This window comes from Sabethes cyaneus, chromosome 3, assembly GCF_943734655.1.
Source record: "Sabethes cyaneus chromosome 3, idSabCyanKW18_F2, whole genome shotgun sequence".
Lineage (NCBI taxonomy): Eukaryota > Metazoa > Arthropoda > Insecta > Diptera > Culicidae > Sabethes > Sabethes cyaneus.
Genome location: NC_071355.1, coordinates 196,015,731 through 196,031,558, shown reverse-complemented (window position 1 = coordinate 196,031,558; position 15,828 = coordinate 196,015,731). Strand labels below are relative to the sequence as shown.

At 40.7% G+C, this 15,828-nt stretch overlaps 1 protein-coding gene across 1 annotated transcript; it reads right to left on the bottom strand.

Annotated features, from left to right (window-relative positions):
* Window positions 1-5,423: 5,423 nt before the first annotated feature.
* On the bottom strand, window positions 5,424-6,897 carry LOC128743065 (ribonuclease H1). Its single transcript, XM_053839582.1, is given in 4 exon segments — window positions 5,424-5,902; window positions 6,064-6,380; window positions 6,436-6,625; window positions 6,700-6,897. Coding segments are annotated over 4 exon segments (969 nt in total). The 5' UTR covers window positions 6,789-6,897; the 3' UTR covers window positions 5,424-5,529.
* Between the last annotated feature and the right edge of the window lie 8,931 nt (window positions 6,898-15,828).

The following is a 15,828-nucleotide window of genomic DNA, read 5'->3' as shown; positions in this document are numbered from 1 at the left end:
ATGTGTTTAATCTGTATGACAAAATGACAGAACCAAGCAAAGTGGTCAACGAGTGTAGTGGAAAGCCCACACAGGACGTTTATGAACAGAAAACGGGAACAAATAAGATTCTGGTGTAATATAGATAGGGGAAAACGCACAATTTGGAACGCTCGTGCGTGTGGCATAGAAACGTTTCAAATCATGCGCTTTCCACATGTCGAACGAAAAGCTGTGAAAATATATATATTTTAAGTAATGCTGCTGTATTATATAGTTTTGACGAATTTGTACATTATGTATTGATTCGTTTTACTTCAAGTAGATATCGAAATGGAATTAAAATTCAAATTAAAATTAAAATAAATAAAATTAATTAGATGGAAAGCTGCAAACTGAGAAAATTTTAACGACAACGTCGAACGAACAGATAAAATGGATGATGTAAGCTAAAAACAAAAACTTGCTTCAAACAAGCCAAACCAAATGTCAATAAAACAAAAGTATTTATTGCAAATTAAACACTGTCAACTGGTAGTACAGTTAGTTCATTCATAACGACCATTAGCGATAATTAGGAGACAGGAAAAAATATTTGATACCTGGTCGTAAGGTTTGCAGTAAAATTGCGTTACTATAGGAAAAGAAAAAAACTATTAGGCAATCCGGCATATTGTTAATAACTACTAAAATATTTAGTCATAACCGATCAAATATGCATCACTAGTGAAAATCGATGCATTTAACTTAAATATCATTAATTCATCCGAAACATAACTGGTTCCTACTACCCGCATGTCGATCATGTAGATGTAAAGAATCTGCTCTACAGTCTGTTGAAATAGTGCCCCATAACACGTTCTACTTTTGGCGTGTCCTGCAAACAGCTTCCGTTTATAGCTTCGCACCGAATAAATTTCGTTTCCAGATTGAACAAAAATTTTCAACAATGAACACCGCTAAACGACAATCGAGCTTACAACCATTTCTAGTCGAATAATCTAATAATTTGCGTTCAACTCTGGCCAGCCCATCACGAATAGAATGCACGTTCAAAAAGAAGCCTGTTTCTGGCGTAACATTTCAACAGAAATTTGAAAACGAGCACGTACGGCCACGCCCTTGCTAGGGAACCCATAACACATATCCTTCGTAAAAAAAATTACAACTCACATAAAGATTAACCATCAGATTGTAATGATTCAAGTATTATTCAAATACTAAGAGAAATGCTCTACATATTTAAAGTTAGTCGGAAGCAACAAATCTTAAATACAATAGTTACAAAACTCTAATAAATGAAACCAGTAGTTTAGAATAACCGCACACAGGTAAACTAATCCGGGTTACCGTTATTAAAACGAAGAGAAAAATCGATCAAAGTCGTCACCGTTGTAGGTTTCATTGTTACTAAGCCGCAAATAAAAATGTATAGTTTTCAGGCCAATCTAAGTCAGCCTCTTGAACAAAAATTATTGGAATTATAATGAAAAAACAAAAACCAAAACTGCACGCGACCAGGAACAACTAGATTTTATAAGAAAGCAAACAAAATTTGATATATGATTATTGCTTATTCAGTACCAAAACTAGAGCGGTCCAGCTGCCAGCAAAGACCTGCACAGCCAGGGCGGATGAAAACGAAAAAAAACGTACGCAACCCAATGTCAGCGGTTTTTTGAAATTTGTCTAACAGAACCTTTACCCACTCTGGAAAATTTTGCACAAACAGAAAAGCAGAAAACGATAGCAAATATGAACCCCTTTCGCACACTGATAAAACAAATAATCGATGCCAATTCAATGCTGCACCAGATACGTATTTTGTGTTGAATTTCGTTTTTCGCCAGCTCTCGATTTACACCTAACCGTGTCGTTATGCCTTGCAGCTTTCCTCAAATTTAATTGGTTTTGAACAAACCTACCTAGTAGTAATTATTGAAGCGAAATTTTTGAGGTGATTGAAGCGCCGTACTAAAGCAAATGCTATATATTAGATTGTAGTTATTTCAAGGCAAACATTGTAAGCAAGAAAATATCTTAAAATTATAAACATTATTGGTGAATAACGCTCTAAGTTTAATTTATGCTGTTTTAAGCATATGGATATTCTATGGACATTTGTTTGATAAAATAAAATACTATTGAATACTATTCAACAGGTTTGTTTTCGTTTTTTCGTTAAACTGGTGCTGTTCCAGTTAGTAATAATTTTATCAGAAATTTAATTAATTCCGTAAAGAAATTTGTCAGTTCAGATAAGTATTAACTGTGAAACTAAAATACGGCGGAACATAAGCCAAAAAAGACTGCGTTCAGCGTTCCATCTCCGAAATCTATGAAACTCCGTGATCGAACGGTACTAATACAGAGGTTCCTTTAAGTTCTACACTTCGCACCCATCAAAAGACATACATCAATCAGATGATGGTGACGAACGTGACTTCCATTTCCTTATCACTATCCTCTCAGGATTTAGTTTCAATCTTCGTATTCGTATTCTACTGCCCTGCTGATGACATTCCAAATATACTCGTCTCTACCCATTTTCCAATCAATATTCTCCACATTATTTATGAAACCCTGCAACTCCATCCCTACCACTTTATTGTACCACCTAAAACTCGAGTAATCAACCTCAGTCGAAATCAAGGCCATATGCTGACGTATGAAGGTGGCGTATATGCAAATGCTATGTGCTGGCAGCGCAGAACATCGTTTCCTCAACCTAGTGAGCGACTCTGCTTCATGTTAGGGGCGGCTTATGACAGCGTTTGATCTGAAGCGGACTGAATCGTCATAACTGCTAAATCCAAGACGGTAACGACAACGTGGCTCTAACAAGACAACCTACCAAAATACATTGACTAGATTGGCCAAGACACGGAGCATTTGGTATTGCTCCAGGCAATAAACATGAAACTGCAGATCGCCGAATTTCGTTAGCGCTGATAGGCTACTCGAGTGGCTAGAAATTAGAAAGTCCGGTGTCCTGGCAAAATGATGGGGCCTTCAACAAGTGGGGACTTTGTAGTGTTGGGCAAAATGTAGGATCGCGTGATGGACTGGAAGACGATCAAAAAGAGGATGTGTCTTTAAGCATTTCTTTAATTATCATTTTCATAATTATTCATATTCTTAGCATTATCAGCATATACTACCCGCACGAAAGAAGACCTGTCGACGAAAAGGAAGCGTTGTACTCCCAGCTGTATCGGGGATTTGAACTCCTTACTCGATAATGAAGCTTTCGGCTTCCTTAACCATACTCTGCTAACCGACACAGGCATCAATTTTGCAAATACCAAAGACTTGGTGATCAGCAATTATTTTTCATTTTATTATTTCAACATCAACAGACTACAGTTGTCAACTTTGCAGCTTCCCGAGGCTTGGTAAACAGAAGCACTTTCTTTCCTCACAAAGATATCCGCAAAGCCACCTGGAGTTCACCTGACCAACGAACATCGAACCAAATCGACCATATTCTGATCGAGGGGCGGTTTTTCACGTACATCACCAATATACGCTCCCTACGGAGTGCGGATATCGACTCGGTCCATTACCTAGTAGCAGTACATGTGCGCTCAAAACTATCGACGGTTTATACTCGCAACAAAGCTGCCCTGCTCGGTTAAAGATTCGGCAATTGAATAACCCGCCAGTTGCCGAAAACTACGCGCGCGTACTGGATGAAGCTCTGCCTTCCTCTGTGGAGCTAGAATCTTCGACCCTCGAAAACGGATGGAGTATGATACGCTCGGCCGTCAACGAGGCCGCAACCGCGGTGCTAAGAGGGAAAACTGTCGATCGACACCCACCATCGCAGATATGGAAAAACAAGAGCACTGTTTTCCGCACACGGACAGGACTGACCAGAGCAGCATTGAATTGTGTGATGTCCTTCGTTTGCGTTGCGAAGGAACTCGAGTCCCTTCGAGAAACGGCTAAAGCTAAGACAAGATAATAGCATAGCGTAGCATAGACAACCGTACACACCATGGGTGGCTGACACGGTGTACCCGTAAGTACATCATACACCTGGTCATGTCCTTACGATTGTAGAAATGTGTACGTTAGTTGAACGCCTACTTTAAGAAGATGCGCAAAAACCCACGCAATCTTCATAGGTATTCTTGTTCCCAGTAATACACGATATGAACATAATATTAAAAATAAAATGAAATGGAGCATATGCGGGCAAAAGTAGAATAATCTCACCAGCAATCCGTCGAATGAAATATTATTACGTTATTTGGGTTTCCATCAGTGCATCTAATATCCATTAATTAATTTAACTTTTCCTACTAATATCCATGTACATTATTTAAACTTGTCACGGCCAAAGTATTCACTGTACAGTAGTTGGGGCTTGGTGAGCTAAAACGAAACAAATCATTAGAATGACATATTCGGCTAACCTGCTAACAAGGCTGTGTGGCTTAGCCGTCTGCCCAAAATCGCAGTTTTGAAATCAGGCAGTCGGAAGCCACACAGCATCGCACCTTCTAGCTTAGCTACTCAATAGAGCAGCGTTTCCCAAATGGGGGTTCGCCAAAAATTTAGTTCGCTGCAAAATAATATAGGAAATTTCGCCAGGGGGCAACCGCTGCAATAGAGCATTACCGGGTATGGCCGCGTGGAGACACTAGGTAGTGGCTTGAGATGGCAAGAGCTATGTTGGTCGCTCTCTTGTTTACCTTCCCCATTTCGTATCTGGCTAGAGCTAAAACAAGATAATGGCTATTTAATATCTCTCTTGAGGAAATGCTTCAAATTCGGGCACATGTGGCACGATTTTCAGCAAGAGTAGCCAACTCCAGGATTCACAGATCACTTCGACAGTCGATAACTTTAAGATAGCAGACCTTAAATTGAAAGTGGGAGCTAGAAGAATTGGGCTAAAAATAACTGTGTCGATAACCAAATACATGAACACTAGAGACTCGAAGGACAGGAACGTGTGCCTTCAACGGCGATAATTGCTGACGGCTGCGCACTAGAAGTGATAGATGAGTTTGTATGTTTATGATGGCTGCTGGTGATGTCCCCGAGGAAACATCCAAAGCAACGGACCGGCATCAAAGGCCGAGAGAAGGCAACAGATTACTATTTTTTTGAAACGATGTAAAAATGTAAAAATATTAATATATGCCTGACCGCATTTCAAGGTCATGACTAAAATCACGAGTTTGGTCAACAGATTACGACATTTTGACAACAATGAATCTAGCCTTTGTTTTACCTTCAAATTTTACAGTATGTAAAATGTGAAAATTTCGTTTCACAAGGGCTTCGCAATATGCTCAATATTTGACTACAGAACTGCAGAATTAATAAACAACTCAGACAAAGTGATAATTCCAAAAACCATAAAAACATTGCATGAACTCAGGATTTCTTGTAGTTACAGATTGAATTTGCCGCATATGACGTTTGTCGTTATTGAAAATTTCTTACAACCGGTAAGCTCTAAACGTACCCTAATAAAATGGTCAATATTTATTTAAAGATAGAGTAAAAACGAATGTTAAACTAACTGGAATCATTTTAACGAGTCGTCTTCTGCTTTCGGAACATGGCAGATCCCTCCCGAGCCAAGGCATCGGCCCTTTCGTTTCCCAGGATACCGCAGTGTGCATCGACGTGGTTCCACCGAACCTGGATCTGACTGCCCGCAAGCTCCCGATCCAGTTCCATAAAATCCACTTGATTTTTAACCGGTTTTCCCGTGGATAACTTCCACTGGTTTCGCTTCCAGCCGGGCAACCACTTGGTAATGGAATCAATCAAAAATTTGGAATCTGTGTTGACGATCAGTCTTTTGATTCCATGCTCTTTGGCAAGGCGAATGGCCAATGAAGCAGCTTGTATTTCACCACAGTTGTTGGTTGCTCGCCCACTAACGGGTTTCGCTATATTCCTAAAAAAATGATTAAATGTTAAAACCAATATTCGTCTCTATTTTACATACCGATCGGAGCCGGATCCGATCCGAAATTACGCTTTGATCGGGATACAACGTATGCTATAGCACACTATTACTGTTAATGAACTAGGAGCATGACTAAATTTGAAACTTACAAAGCATGTCCCTCGCCGAAATAGACACCTAGGCCAGCACAAGCGGCTGCAGTTCCATTTCCCTCGCAGGACCCGTCCGTGTAGACATGAACGAACCCATCTTCGTCTTGGAGAAAACTGTATTTACCAAATCTCTGTAGTTTGGTTACCGGTTTCATCGGGCAAGATAATTTCTGACGCTTGGAAGCTTTTGATGTCGAAACGCTAGGTGCGTCCCCGGCAGCGCTAGATGCCGAAGATCCTCTTAATTCATCTAGCTCCCGCTTTAAACTTTCGATCCTAGAGCAAGCAGCATTGATTTCATCATAGTTATCAATCTAAAATAGAATCTATGCTAATCAACTGTTATCAACTCATGAAAAGAAGTCTTACCAACACCCTAACGGATTCTGCTGGTGGGACAATAGGTTGAAAATCCGTCTAGGAATTGCTACCACTATCGGTACTGGATGCGGAAACGCTACCACCATTCTCCCGAATAAATACTTCTGCTTGTTGGCGTGTAGGAAACTTTTTGTACTTTGCTCCAGTAAATCCGTTTACTTGTCTCTGACATTCAGGCCTGCGGGAAAGTTTTTGTTTTTGTAGATTTGTCTTAAATAGTTAAAATGACCTTAAATATCGATGCACACATACCATGTTTGATAGACACCAACAGTCCGTCCCTTTGCCACAGCATAAAAGGGCATTCTTTTAACTGTTGTCAGCAGAAAGCCTCGGATCATTCAATAGTAAGCAAAACGAATGTCTAATCGTACAATGCCAAAAACTGAAATTTTCGTTTTTTCACTCAAAATATTTCACTTTTCTGACCAAATAGCACAAACAGCTGATACTTTTCTTTTGTTTCCAATAGTTTGACGTTCAATATTAAACAGAGTTGCTATGTTTACTTAAAAAATTTTATACGTGCATAAACTAGGGTTCCTCAAAATTTTCAGTTATTACCCCATATAGGCATATAAAATTTAATATTTAGTGGAGATAATAATAATCCAACAGAAAAATATTATACAATCTATAATACATTACAAAACCGCAAAAATATTCAGTAAATTGCATTAAACTGCTTAAATTTACTTAAACTGCCATCATTAGGTGCAGCCAATATTCAGCACTGTAAAAAATCCACACGTTGCCATGAAGTGGATTCCACTTAGATCTGTGCTATAAGATACACTATATCAGATTCAAATGGAATACACTTGAAATTTAATCAACATGGCACACCAGCATTTCAAAAGGCAAAACACTAAGATCTCATGTGTCATCCATTTGGTAATCAAAAAGCAAAACATTGAGATTTCACGTGTCTAACATTTGATAATCAAAAGCCAAAACACGAAGATTTCACGTGTCATGCTTATGAATATTAATGGTTCTATTATTGGATTCTAAATGCTGTGTGTTGAATACGCAATGCATTATTTATAAAAATCAATGTATTTTCCATTTGGATTTTAAATTAAATTATATTTATTAATCAAATGCGAACGATTGATTTTTATGGTACCGTTCTGATTCATACTTAGAACAGTTTCAAACTTCGAACACCTAGAATAAAATGCTCGCTAGTATTGCTAATATGATTAAATATATGCATAATATATACCACCGAATAGAGGTCATCATTACGAACACGGTGGTATACAATAAGCATGGTATTTTATCATATTAGTGATACTAGTGAGCATCTTATTCTAAGTGTTCGAAGTTTGAGACTATTCTAAGTTTGAATCAGAACGGTATTGCATGTAATATTTAAATGCATGATTGTGTGATAGGATGGTTTTTTTTTCATATTGCATTTTTTTATTAAAACTTTTTTATTTATAGTTTTCCTTACAAAAGTTATTTTAGGTTATCTTATCTTTTAGGTAACACCGTGGATTTTTATCTCGGATAATGCAGCCTAATTTCACTTTTGTATTGTTATACATTCCAATTAAAATTTATCAAGCACCTTAACGACTAACTACCTAATTATACATAGTTATATATAAAATATTTAACAATTTGCCAGAATTATAAATGTGTGATACCTAATCTCTATAATGGGACTCCTTTTTATGTTGAATAGTACATTGCTTGCTAAATTGCTGTATACTAATTTGACGATAATAATCAGTTTGTGTTATAGTTTCTAAAGTACTACGGTAGTGAGTGCCCAGGAGAGGGAGTTCTATTTTATTATTGGTCGATGATGGTAATTTCAATCGGAGGAATAAATTCAGACGTGCAATGAGGATGGGCGGCGGCAGGACCGGTAGCAGTTAGGCTTTCGCCCATTGAGCGACCAGGTGTAAAGAACAGTACCGATCACTTGTGGAATGCTTTTTCGTTCTTGTTCAGTGATAGGATTAGAACTGAACTAACCAGTCGCACAGGCAAAACCTTCGGATTTAGAACCACCGGTTGACTGTTGACTGTGAGCTCTGTAATAGAAAAAATATATTTAGTAATTGATTAACAATAACTGACAAGTGCGCAGACTAACCCAATTGCTATATTGGCAGCGTTACCAAATCTAATCTAGCATCGTGTGCGATACGGTAATTTCACTTAAGTGAAGCAACTCCGGTGCAATCTAACTCCAGCAATGATTACTTAAGATTTAAGTTTTCCGTTATATGCACGGAAGAAACCCGCCGATGACTACTATTTTGTTTGAGGGTGTAGTTGAGGGATACCTTCTGAACCATTAGATCGACAACGTCTAGCACCAGATAGGACTGTAATGATCTGAAAAAAATATTTGAATTTTCAACTTCAAATATTGTTTTTATACAACTTACATCTACGGACCTCAGCGGCAATTCAAAGCTAAACGAATTAGCACCCTGCTGTCAAAACTGCTCAGTTGCATATGGCCGGTAGCGATCGCTACGCTTAGCTTTACCAACGACGAGTGGCTCGAGTGTGACGAGCGGAGGCTTGAAGTTAATGGATTGTTTCGCCTGTGGGCAGAGGTGGCATAAACCGCAGCGCAGACCAAAAGACACACATTCTTAAGCAACACAACACTCGCCATGCGGTGTGTGTTCGCCCACAAATTCCCTTCAGTGTTTCTTTTGCTAAACACGCTCTTTCGTGTTTTATGCGCACCAAGAAAAGGCAGTCGCAAACGCAGAGTGATAAATTTGCTGCGTGCTTTACCACACCAAGAGCCGCACTCTGCGCGGCTGGATTGTACACCCTGCGCTGGGTCAGTTGAAGTGGTGTGATTGAAAAAAACATTTTTACTGTTGCGGTGCCTGATCCATACTAACTTAACATAGACCATATTAGTTGTTCAGTGCAGCGTGTATTTTCACTTTTAAAAGGGCCGAAAATTTGTAAATACAAAACAATTTTTTTGCGCAATTCCGCACGGAGTGTGGCAAAGGGCAGCACCAAGTGCTGTTTGTCACTCACTGGGCGATTTTCACCGAGTGCTGTCGTTCGCTCCCACTCCGCTTTCGCTCGTACGCTGTGTGCATATTAGCTGTAGAGGTGTGTTGCCGAATCGCTCTGTGCGACAAGGCATATTATTGGAACATTGGGCGCATAGTGTGAGCGAATGACAGCCCTGCCTGTGGGTATTACTAGGTGAATCGGAATGGTTTATACCGTTATGGTGTGGCGAACTATACTCATGGTGACTCGTTCCAAGTCCTAAGAAAATTCGCAATCTATGAAAAGACCAGTATAAAATCGAAACTCTCTTGCGGCGTAATTGGCAGCTTCGACATCACTTCTTCGGTCGACAGTCCATTGTATTACCATGCATTCTCCTCGTTTACCATTATAGAATGTGATACTGGCACTCGTGGTGAAGTCCACATTGAGCATTCCGCAGAAAGTTGCCGTCTGAGGGAGGCTCGTCTTAAGTTCTAGCTTTGGAAGCTCTGTTATTACACTATCTTCATAGTACGAAGGCGGATGGCTCAGCCGGCGGTGCCGTATTTGCTTCCAGCGGCAGTTGGATTTAACACTCAGTGTGTGCGTGCTGTAACCATCAAGTGCTCTCCCTTCTCGATTGCAGTTCCGTGAAAAGAAACTGATATCAGCAATTTCGGTTGCAGCATTACCGTTTTTGGAAACTCAAAAACAACTCCCGTTGTTAATAGCCGTATATCGATTGCCTACAGCTCAAACGGCAGCGGATTGGTCAGTTTTATGGACTTAATTATAGTTTTAGTTAACAGAAACGGTCCCTGGTGGCTGGTGTATTTTGGCTATTACAATCTGTAATGATTCACATTGTAAATTTTCAGTTAGCCCATTTTAACGTATTTAAACTTACCTTTATTGGTCTCAAGTATGAGGGCAAGTCTTTCACCAACAGTTAACTGCAGAGCGGCAAATCGATTAAATTAGCTGAGGAAATCACGGTTCCACTCTCCATTAACAGCTGGAGCTCCCATGCACTGGGAAGCAAGGTTGTGCAACGCAGACTGCAACCGCATTTTTTTCTGATTATGCGCATCCAAATGTTTCTACATCGCCTGCTGTAGGAATCTTCCAAGCTTATTATTGGTTATTGTGGGTGAATTCTATGCTAAGTTATTTGTACAATAGATTTCGCAGCCAGCTGCTAGAGTGCTAGGTCTAGGCTGCGGTCTTATTTCTAGAAGGAGCAACGGAAATAGCAAGCCATAATATTATTCACATTAGTTGGTTGTTTTTCAGAATTATAAAATCATTCTTAGTTACTCTTTCAGTTCAAGCAGATGTGGTTTTCTCATTTTCTCATAAGGCTATGGGTGGGCCATGGAACACAGCTGAAGACCCAAGATATGTCAAATCTGCCTTGAAGACTTCAAACTAATATGGAAAAAATAGGAATCAAAAAACTTATGAGACTTATTCTGACTGGAAGTTTAAGGGGGACTTTTACTGGTATATGAGATGCTGTGGAAGTTCATGGAGCTCAAAGGCGTTGACTACGCAAAAAAGGCATAAAATTTAACAAAAACACATCTTTTTTTCAAGTGGGTCCAAACTTTTGCATAGCAGTGTAGCAGCAAAACTGCAATTCTAAAGTAAATAATGCAGATAAAATATGAAGACGGTAAAGATGTTGGAGCTGACGTTAGCGAAATGGAGAATTTGTTCGAGAAACTCGCGATCACTGGTCAAGAGCTCGACAACGGAGAACGGAGAGGAGTTGCTACCGCCAGTCTGAGGGTTTCTCCGACAGTGGCTCATCAGTATTAGACGGGTTTGTTTTCTGGGAGACGTGATTGATAACCGTTAACGCGATTGGTCTCAAGACATACAAATGAAGTGCCTGGCAAAGGGTGAGAATGTGAATTCCATACCCTCTGTTCATTCACTAACTCCTCCTATCTCTACCTCCATGTGGTGCCGGCTGGGGTACGTAACCTCGGTTATCGTCAAGGGCATGGTGTGTTGCTATCTCTTTCTCATGTAGGAGTGAAGAGAGCAACTTTCAAATGGTCCTCGGTAAAGGGGAATTCCCAGCAAATTTTTTGGTTCCTGTCAAAATTAACATTTTGGTACCTATGCGTGGGACATCGAAAATGTATGAATTTGACAGCCACTTCATCCCGTAGGTTATCGTACGGTTGTTATACGAAATTCATCGCCGCCTTAGTGGTGCCAGACCCAGAATAAATATAAAGACTCCGCTAACGAACAGAGCGAGCTGGTCAGTTACTGTTAAGTGTACAACACTGCTATCTACTGCGACCGTTAAACTGGCAGCACTAAACACCAAACTGTCAATTATATTTGCTATTTCTTTCCTTCCAAATGTGGCCTCTAAAAGTAATAAACACGTCTTTCATTTGATTTTATATAAAACACTTTCTAGAGTTTTTTCCCCTCTGCGGCCCTTCCACAACTCTGTTAGTTACCGGCTGACCGTACAGAACAGCTTAAGTGATGGACTGAACATTTTGAAATACTCTCGAGTTTCAAATGTCAGACACCAACATAAACGGACCCCCCAGTTACCTTCGAGGTACGATGCTGGTCTAACAAGCAAGTCGTCATATGTTCGAATCTCGGCTAGGCGGTACTTGCTAGATAGTCAGTAGGATCGTTACACTGGCCCCGTAATTTTCCTACACTCGAACAGCCGGCTGTGAAGTCTGTCGATAAAGAAGAGTAATGTCTAATGATGGATGGTAAATGGCTGAATAATGCGCTCCAGAACCACCGAGAGGTTCCACAGCCTCTTATTCAGCAACTCCTATCTCGACCTCCTCGTGATACCATCCGGGATACGTTCCTTAGTGGAAATCGGACAACCGGTGGAAACTAGGGTCGTATGCGGACAGAGAAGGGGGCACTAATGCGAAAGCTGAAGTGTAAACTCTCCGCCTGCAGGACGGTTCTCTTGACTCCCAGGAACCAAAGCAGAGGGTCCAAAGCCCCTAAAGGAGATGGTTGTAATAGCTGTTATCTATGGCTATTACGTAAAAATTTGAATGGATAAACCCCTAATCCAAGGTGTGACGCGACCCGTGCCGAGGGATGAATGGTGGAGGGGGTTCTATAAATTCTCTCGCCGTAACGGAGCCTGTGGAGTACCAGGGCGCCCTCCACAGCAATTTGCCCTTGCTGCATCAAGCCGGTCACTGATGCAGTGGACGATTTCTTACCGTGCAAGCTCTCTCTGCCGAAAAACAAAGAAACGAATGAGGCGGAGAGGAGAGTAGTGGAGGAGCAGGACTTGAACGATGCGCTAGCAGAGGTTCAGTCCTGATCCTCGTCTATCCTCAACACGTCGACTCGTTGTGAGTCGACAAACGAATATGTGGCTCCAACTCTCTACTCACGGGTCGAGATTCACTCTGCCTGATCTTAGACTGTGTGCTGGAGGGTGGGCTGAAACAAAAGGAGAGCCGAACAGTTATGGCCAGTAGGATGGCTGTACAATCGCTCAAACAATCTATAAAAGAATATATAACGTCTAGTATCCACCCCTAGGTTACTCAAAAGTTGCTGAGTCTCAATAAGCGAGATCTCAGCAAGCTTACCGGTCTTGTGACAGGACATTTTCCGAGTAAATATCATTTTCGGAATCTCAGTTTCATACAAGATGATATTTAACTTCGGAACACTTGCTCTGCTATCCATCGTGGAGCACAAATAGTACGCAGACTGCAGTATCTCAAAACGGGGAGATCTGATTGGCGTCGCCGATCAGGATACTAGGTTCATAAACCTAGTCATCCCTGATTGGCACATGTCTCGCTCCAGCTACCAGCCTGTCACTTCCTCAATAAGTGATAGGTAAGCTTGAAGCGTATAGTATAATAATAAAACGGGGCATACCACAATAGTTCAAAATAATGGACGCAGTGGTAAGAGTACCCAACAGAGGAGAGAGAATGTCTAATGATGGTTGAGGCCACGGCTTTACTTTAGACCAACCCCATCATACCCCCTGAGTTGTCTTCCCAGGTGTCTGATAGCAGATTTCTCTATTCGTAAAAAAAGTCCCTAAAAAGGGAGATCTAACTGAATGCGGTACCTGCCGTGACATCACGTTGCTCTGTATTACTATCAAAGTATTCTGTAAGGTAATTCTCAATCGAATCCAGGAGAAGATCGACGCTACTCTCCGGCGGCAGCAAGCTGGTCGATCATATGTGTAGACCATATCACAACGCTCCACATTATATTGGAGCAGATCAACAAATGTCAGGACTCTCTTCTGCTGGTGTTCGTTGACTTCGAATAAACATTTGATCGACACAACCACGAAAACATTTGGGGCGCATTTGGGGGCGCACTTAGGCGTAGAGAAGTTCCAGATAAGCTAGTCAAAATCATCGAAGCTCAGTACAAGGCGTTCTCGTGCAAGATTTTGCACAACGGCGTCTTATCCGACCCTTTAAAAGTTAATATTTTTTGAAACGGTAGTTCTTTTACAATTGACGAAGGGACGGTAGAAGAAAGTAATAAAGTTTTAGAGTGAAAGAGAAAGAGCGGGACTGGACTCCAGCGCCTCTATGGTTAAAAAAGCCTTGAGTTTATACCGTCTTTAGACATTACGCTTCTTTATCGACAGACTTCGCAGCCAGCTGTTAGTGTACAGGACAATTGCAGGGCCAGTTGCTACGATCCTATTGACTCTAACAACCTCTCCCAGCCAAGATTCGAACACACGACGACTGGCTTATTAGGCCAGCATCATACCTCGACCTCGAGGTCAGCTGGGAGGCTTAACCTATTGTTTTCAAAAGTAGCTAGTGAAATATTTAACAAAAAATGTTTTTGAATGTGTATTTTGAGTATTAAACTGAAAAATGGACAAAAAAATGCAATGGTCCGAAAAAGTATTTTTTTAGTGCTGCTGGTGAAACGGACAATGTGTGGGAGTAAGATGGACAGATACATATTGTAAATCGTCCCAACTGAGAGCATAATATTATTTATGACTCTTAGCAAATTGAATACGTAAAATATGGCGGTGTGGCGTGCAAAAACTGAAGGGAACAGTATCGAAATTTGACCTTCTGTTTTTTATACGACAGACTTCGCAACCAGCTGTTAGAATACAGGACAGTGCGGGGTCAGTGCTACGATCCTATTGACTCTAACAGCCTCTCCCAGCCGAGATTCGAACATACGACGACTGGATTATTAGACCAGGGTCTTACCTCGAGGCCAACTGGGAGGGAATCAGGGGCTACCAATCGAAAATTATTTGGAAGTGGCAATATGTATATTAGCTTTTTGACTGCATAGGTGTTCTAAATTGGCATCCAAAATTCTATTCAAATTCTTCGTGTCAGTAATCAGCTGCAAATGAGCATTGTCAGCACTATAAGAAGGTTAGCAGTAAAGTAGCCGTATATTTTGCCAAAATAGCATTTAAGTAGCATTTAATGTGACTTAAATGCTAATTGGACTGCATTTGAATAGCGTCGGAAATGCTTATTGGTTACCTGGGAATGCTTATTAGTTACCAGGATTGGGTAGTTTAATATACAAATTATACAGTAAAGTAGAAAACAACTCCCCTGTCCCCTCATTGCATAGCCAGAAAGCGGATAGTAATATTCGCCATGATTGTACAACATTTCGACGAATATCATTTTGCGAAAAACGTAAAGTGGAATGTACCATTTCACGGAAAACTTTTTTGTGGAAAGTCCCATTTCGCGATCCTCTCCTTACTCGCTGTCGCTCGTTCCAGGAAACCCAGGTAGACCTAGGGAAACAAATAAACCTAGACAGTAGTGATTTCTGCGGGGAGTTGCCTCCCCCAGTGGGCGGCGCTTCCGACGACGGGTCACCGGCAACACTCGCAGCCGTCTCGTCCTGAATGATCTAGTGTTACTATAGATAGCTTTTGTGGTCTTGTTATTGACTAATGTTTTATGGAAGAGTCTCGAATTTCTAGAGTTCGATTAGTTTTTGAGTTTCGCAAAAAAATCTGTTTTATTTGTATGAGAGTCCATATCCCCCTACCACAGGGGTGAGAGGTCTCTAACTATCATAAAATAAATTCAAGACTCCAAAATCTCCCACATGCCAAATTTGGTTCCATTTGCTTGATTAGTTCTCAAGTTATAAGGAAATTTGAATTTCATTTGTATGGGACCCCTTCGCTCCCCTCCTAAACAGGGGAGGGGTCTTAATTCATCATAGAAAAAATTTCTGCCCCCTAAAAGCCCCACATGCCAAATTTGGTTCCATTTGCTTGATTAGTACTCAAATTATAAAGAAATTTGTATTTCATTTGTATAGGAGCCCCCTCTTAAAAGGGGAAGGGGTCGTAATTCACCATAGAAAAAAATCTTG